This window comes from Chanos chanos, chromosome 13, assembly GCF_902362185.1.
Source record: "Chanos chanos chromosome 13, fChaCha1.1, whole genome shotgun sequence".
Lineage (NCBI taxonomy): Eukaryota > Metazoa > Chordata > Actinopteri > Gonorynchiformes > Chanidae > Chanos > Chanos chanos.
The window spans coordinates 7035311-7041835 of record NC_044507.1 but is presented as its reverse complement, the minus strand read 5'-3'; the positions used below and the strand labels follow the sequence as shown (position 1 = coordinate 7041835).

Genomic DNA, 6525 nt, shown 5'->3' with positions numbered 1-6525 from the left:
AATCAATAGTTAAACTTAGGGAAATGTAGGACAAACAAGAGTATTTCAGAGTTCACTTCCATTGTAGTTTCACAACCTTGAGAGATCAGATGAAGAGGAATATGTTTGAAGTATGTGCGTGTGTGTATATATATATATATTTTTTTTTTCATTTAAATTAACACGTGATTCATAAACATTGATGTCTCTGATATAAAAACTATGTCCATCTTTTCAACAGATTCATACAAAAAAGCAGGCAGTAAAGTAAATAAGAAAATAAATAAATAAATAAATACATACATACATAAATACATAAATAAATAGATAAATAATACATACATACATACGTACATACATACATACATACATACATAATTATTGTTGTGCCTTTGAGAAATGGATCCTCATTACTCTCATTGACTGGGGGGCGGTGTAGTCCACAAACTTATACTTCTGATGATTAACCACTCCTTCTGACTGGCGGTCACCACGATACGAACACACTCAATATCAAAAGATATTTTGTGGTCCACATTTTGAACTTCAATGTTACCATTTTTAAACTCCCCCAAAGTGATATAGGAGGAGCACTGTCTCCCCTTTTTTGTCCCGACTAATTTCTCCCCTACCTCCAATGCTCCGTGATGCAAGATATCATTCTGACGATCGTCCGAACCCGTTACAACCTTAATTTTGCTGATTTTGGTGGACTTGTTGAAAACGACAACAAAAAAGTCTCCAGTGGAGGGGGCTTTCCCCCAGAAATATTCGTCCACTGTGCTGTAAGCTTTGGTAGCATCGTAGTTCTCAAACACATTAATGTTCGTGTACAGAGTGGCTGGTGGGTTGTCCGGGATATCGAGGGAGTCCTCTTCGAAGTCATCATCCTTTAGCTTGTTCTCTGCCCCTTTGTATGAAGAGTAGTAGCCCATGTGCTGGAACAGGGAGGGCTTAAAGCGAATCACATCTTTCTGGGCCAGCAGACCTCGGAAGTGGATGAGGAGCCAGTCACATGGCATCTCCTGATAGAACATGAGCAGAAAGTGAGCCAGTCTCGGCAAGTCCCGGGAGTGGTACAGCTTCCCGATGTAGCCCAACTTGGAGAACTCCAGCGTCACCCAGTAAGAGCCCTCCCTGGAGGTGATTACTTTCTTAAGGGCAGTGAGAAAGTTCCTGGAGCAACGTACATCGTCCTCCAGCATCATGTAGAAATGAGAGAGGTTGGTGCAAAAGTTAAGGAGGAAGGCGTAATCCACGTTTTGCTTAGAACGGAACCGGACGCGGTCCTCTGGGTCATTGTAGTTCCTCTTCAGCCCGTCCAGCGATGGATAGTACTCCTCTGGAGCATGGATGACCAGGAGCCGTCCTGCGATGATGTGGTGGCCGAACTTCCGGGAGATCTCCTGCACCAGGCTCTCGCACCAAGCCAGGTCAAAGTCAGCCAAGTGTACCACCACCACAATCTCCTTCAGCTCCTCATAGCTGGACTGATCAAAAATAGACTTGATGGTCTCCATAAGGTAGTTTCCACGTTTTCGTTTCACAGACGACAGTCCGATGGTGAGGTACTCTGTGAACAATAAACAACTGAGACTAAGAGTCTAATTCAGGCAAATGTCCCCTACGGGGATGCATGATGCTGCAATATAAAGGCTTTTAGGCTCGACCGAAAAATAACTGCTGTTTTGTTTCTCAGGCAATGTTTTCTTGCCCAGGCTTAAGCCGGGAGTCAGCTGAAAAATCATATTCTTATACTATGATTATCTAGTTGAATTTCTCTTTATCGACTGTGATATCAGGAGCATCTCCGCAAAATTGCTTCTTATACTGGTTTCTAGTACTGCCCCTTGACTGTTTCTTTCATCATTTTTGTGCAGATTGGAAGATTTGTGGTCACAATACTTTGGGCCATATGCTATAATGTACACTTACTCTTTCGGGGTAAAGGTGTTCCAGCAAGGTAGCGATATGTCACATTAATGGTACCAGAGAAATTGGTGATGTCTTTGAAGGTGTGAACGTATCGCTCAGAATTCAGTGGATGCATTGACGTCTCTCTCAGCTGTCTCTTATCCTCTTCCTTGTGAAGACAAAGAAAAAAAAACAGTCATGGAAAAAATGAGAATTTATATCATCCTATATATCATTTCTAATGCAACAGTATCCCAAACAATCATTATATTTCAGTATATTGCATTGTAACATAATACCTCCACATGCTACCATGTGCATTAGACCAGATGTGAGAATCCTAAACCAGTTAAGACTCCAAAACTCTCTTTTTTGAACAGAGAAGGTCTTGAAGTGGTCACTTGAAGTAGTGATTGAACAAGAGTAGAGCACAGATACGTAAATGGACACTTGTCTTCCCTTAACGGAAACGTTACACATTCACCGGATACAAATACACAGTAGGTGATTTGTAGGGGGATGAGGGGGGATTTAATCCCCCTTGTTAGCAAAATGACCAAAATGCGTTCCCCTTGTTAACCTGCCATCCCCCTATATACTCTATGGAGTAGTGTAAGTGACCATTTGGCCATCCACCCTATTAAAAAAATAACAAATCGCCCACTGCGAAAACAGGCATTAACATATAGATCTATCTGAAGTGAACCATGCTGAGCAGAAATAAAAGGATTTCATTGCTGCTTTGGCAATATGGCACTTGACTCAAACATTCTCATGGTAGAGCTGGTCGGAATCTATGTTTAATGTGGAACAAAATATATTTGCTTGGTTAATTTACTTAAAGATAATCCTGAAGATTAATTTACTGACTAAGAAATGCACCAGAATTATTTTTTATTATGTTGGAAAGAAGATGCAAGAAATGCTTAAAATTACTCAGACCGCCAGAGTGTGTCTCAATCAGAGTAGCAGTTTGTCAAAAATGGGCACAATTCTTTAATAATTTAAAAGACAAATATTGGCGACACGCTATAATCACAAAGTTTTGATCGTGAAAGTTGGCTTCATAAATAAGAAATCTCTTTTGCATCTGGAGTGAATATACACAAATGAAATATTAAACCCATTACATTTTGAGCTTCAGCGATGGCGTATATGAAGCCAAGATATGCAACCAGGGACGTGTCCAGGCTTATTCAGCCTGAGGGCCAGACTTTTCACTTTCACAGGACTTGAGACAGATGATTTTATACCACTGAGATTTTATTAATGAAGTGCTATGAAATAATTCCAGGAAAAACTTTGTTTACAATATTAATCACTTCCCACATATCCGGGGTTAACGCTATTACACCTTGTATTAGAGGTAGCACTAAAACAGAAGGTGATGAAACACTGACTGAGAACCTCTACGCCGTGTGTTATCTTACCATCTAACGCTTAAATTGCATAATAAGAGTGTGATTGCAGATCATCAGACCTAAATAGTTACAAGTCACGTCACGGTTAATGGTCTCTTCTTATCGATCAGATAAAAAGTAGTTGTTCTAGCCAATAATGGTAGATGCAGGTGCACCGTAATTGGTTGATTGTGTTTTCTTACGCTGTGCATGAGCTTAAAAGTCATTAGCCCCATTAGCAGTGGAGTGCAATCAAGCCAAAGTAATGACACAGAGAGGGGAACTTACCAACACATAGCCGTCTTCAATATAGAGATTGATAAAGAGGAGGAAGGTGATGAGAGCCACCAGGAAGGGGATGGTGGAGCGCTTCCGAAAACATCTCATCTTGTCCAGGGCCTTTAACAGCAGCCGCATGATGAGGAGACTATCACGTGAATCTGCGAGTAAACACACAGATAACACACTACGTTACAACAACGGGCCGACCCAGTCTTACCCGCTCTCATTAAGATTCATCTCAGCATAAAATGCAAAGGTAAATTCATATAGAACGCGCCAAAACATGTCACAGAAAACCTTAACAATGGCACCATGTACGGCTTGTCATACAAGCTTACGCGTTTGTTTACGCATCGTTTTGTATGAAACACAAATCCAAAGATCCCATTGGACAAGCAGGCATCAATAAAAAAAGAAAAAAAAAAAAGTCAAGTCTACAATTAACTTAAAAGGAGATGCTTCGGTACCAGTAAGACGTACCAGTCGCACTTAAATACTAAAGCCTGCCAGTGGTTCACGGGTAGATTTAATATAGATCCTGTTCAGAACAATCTCTTCGTTTGCATCAGTGGTATAAAACTCAGTCTTTACACAAATCACTGGAAGTACCTCCTTTTTCCTCTTCTAAGGCAGGACCTTGATGCTAAGGTCATTCTAAAAATAATGTGGCTACCCTCTGTGCCTCTTTGCTCAGTAATTAACTTGACAATAGTGGAGGTAAATCAGATGCCTTGGCCCAGCCACATGCTGGGGGGTTAATAGCCACAATAAGAAACTCTGCACTCTGTGTCCATCAAAGGTTCTCGCCTTGGTTTGCTTAGGCTGCAACCTGTATTCAGAATGATATTCCAAAACATCTTCACAGCGGCTTTACTCACAATCTCACTCTCACTCATTATCTAAGACCGCTTATCCGGGCTTAGATGGGGTCATGGGGGGTGCTGGAGCCTATCCCAGCATTCGCTGGGCGGTCGCCAGGTCCATCGTAATCGACAGGTCTCCAGTCCATCGCAGGGCAGACGCACAGATGTACGCATTCACGCAATTTAGTATCTCCAAATTTGCCTGACCCGCATGTCTTTGGACTGTGGGAGGAAACCCACGCAGACACGGGGAGAACATGCAAACTCCACACGGAAAGGAGCCTGGCCACCCTGTGCCACTCTGCACCCCAGGCTTCCCTTTTACATTTGAAGGGATCAAAGACGGCCCAGACCACTGTGAGAGAATGGCCAAAGAGTAAGAACGTTCATTGTTCTCCTCTCATTTGAATCTGGCACGGCTGGATGAGACGGAGAGTGGTCAGAGCAGGTGAAATGATTTTTGCCTTTGGAAAACACAGATCTCCAAAACGTACTTTTCTCATGGGGCTCATGGGGTATCTTTTCTAGCGTTCAAATAACTGTGAGCAAACCTGAGAAACAGGAGGCAAAAAGGGAGAGTTGTTTTCTGAGCGCTCTTGTGTGAGCATCAGCATTGCCTTTTCTAGGAGCACTGCAAAAACCATCAGAGATGTCTAATGGAATACAAAACACCTCCACCCCCAAAGCCTCTCCAGCCAGATGTGTATCGATCTCACAGGTCATGCGCCCGTTTCATCACGTAATGGGCGAGAGTCCCACGCGCTCAGTCGGTATTTTAGCGACATTAAACACGATCCCAGCAAACGTGTGGAATTTTACAGGCCTAATCAAATATTGCGAAATGACTTTTTTTTTTCTTTTAAAAGGTGGATTATGCTGATGCTTATGACAGTTTGATCAAGGGTAAGGATATCTTTTATCACAGCAAAATACTACATTTATTTTTCTGAAAACAAATACCATGCACACACATTGTACCACACATTAAGCAAATCGTAAAGAAAAATATTGACACAGCATTGTCACACAATTCCTGAACACTTAAAAAGTCGGCAGTATTATGCTTCAGTTATTTAGTAATACTACTGCATATACGTATATGTGTGTGTATGCATGTGTGCGTGTGTGTGTATACATATGTATAATATATTTTATTGTTATAATCATCATTATAATATTTATCATTCTGGGAGCAATGCAGCACGGTTTCCAACCCTCCAAGCTTCTCTTCACTCAGTTCAAATACCGCTATTAAAAAAATATACAAAACACACACACACACACACAAACAAACACGCACACACGAACAAACACACACGCACACACAGACACACACACACATACACACACACATGCACACACATATATATAAAAAAAAATCATTTTGCCAGGCCAACAAAGGGCTACAATTACACAAGTGAATGGTTTTCAAATTTTCCAGCCTTTGCCATTTAGCTCTCTGACATGTAGTGAAGGATTTCTTTCCGAGATAATGCAGATTTGTAGTCAGCCAGGCTGACTTCAATAATTTAGTCTGAGGAGAGCAGCAGTGAGAGTTGAAACAGCCAAAAGCACAGCTCTGGAAAACTGCCTCATCCTCTCTAAGTGATGCAGCTAAAGGAAGTGATGCTATTCCATGAACATGCATCCCCCTTTTACGGTGGAACGACACACACACGCGCACGGCACGGCCCTGCTAATATTATCCGGCATCCATTCAAACAAAATAGACAGTGTTGCTTTTGGCAGAACTTTGAGTCAGAAATTTTGTGTACAGTCAGTCAAACAAAACCACAAATTTTGCTCTCTCTCTCTAAGTGTATATATGTGTGCGTGTGTGTGTGTGTGTGTGTATCATGTATGACAAAGGCTGGTCTCTGTAACAAGGAAGAGTTTTTAGAAGTAAAGCTGAAAAAACACGGTTAAACAGTACAGTTCGCAGGAAAAGGAAATGTTTAACACCGGAACTGATCCAAAACGTTTGTTACCAATTTCCTTCAAAATCTGGAACGGTTAGACTTAATTCTGTCAAATCGCGCGATAAACTGTCTCAATATTCCTTTGATATTTTAAACACATCAGGAGAT

At 41.5% G+C, this 6525-nt stretch overlaps 1 protein-coding gene across 1 annotated transcript; it reads right to left on the bottom strand.

Moving 5' to 3' along the window:
* Positions 1 to 395: 395 nt before the first annotated feature.
* On the bottom strand, positions 396 to 3719 carry mgat4c (mgat4 family member C). The gene is made up of 3 exons (XM_030790882.1): positions 3582 to 3719; positions 1915 to 2062; positions 396 to 1552 (listed from the first exon to the last, which is right to left on the bottom strand). Exons 1-3 carry the CDS (start codon positions 3708 to 3710, stop codon positions 396 to 398), a joined length of 1434 nt encoding a protein of 477 aa, XP_030646742.1. The 5' UTR covers positions 3711 to 3719.
* Between the last annotated feature and the right edge of the window lie 2806 nt (positions 3720 to 6525).

Bases quoted from the DNA above. Each gene is read 5' to 3' on its own strand.
- mgat4c (XM_030790882.1), bottom strand. From the start codon at position 3,710: ATGCGGCTGCTGTTAAAGGCCCTGGACAAGATGAGATGTTTTCGGAAG. The intron at 2,063-3,581 runs GTAAGTTCCCCT...TGTCTTCACAAG, and splicing joins TTGAAGACGGCTATGTGTTG to GAAGAGGATAAGAGACAGCT. The intron at 1,553-1,914 runs GTAAGTGTACAT...TATTGTTCACAG, and splicing joins AACACCTTTACCCCGAAAGA to AGTACCTCACCATCGGACTG.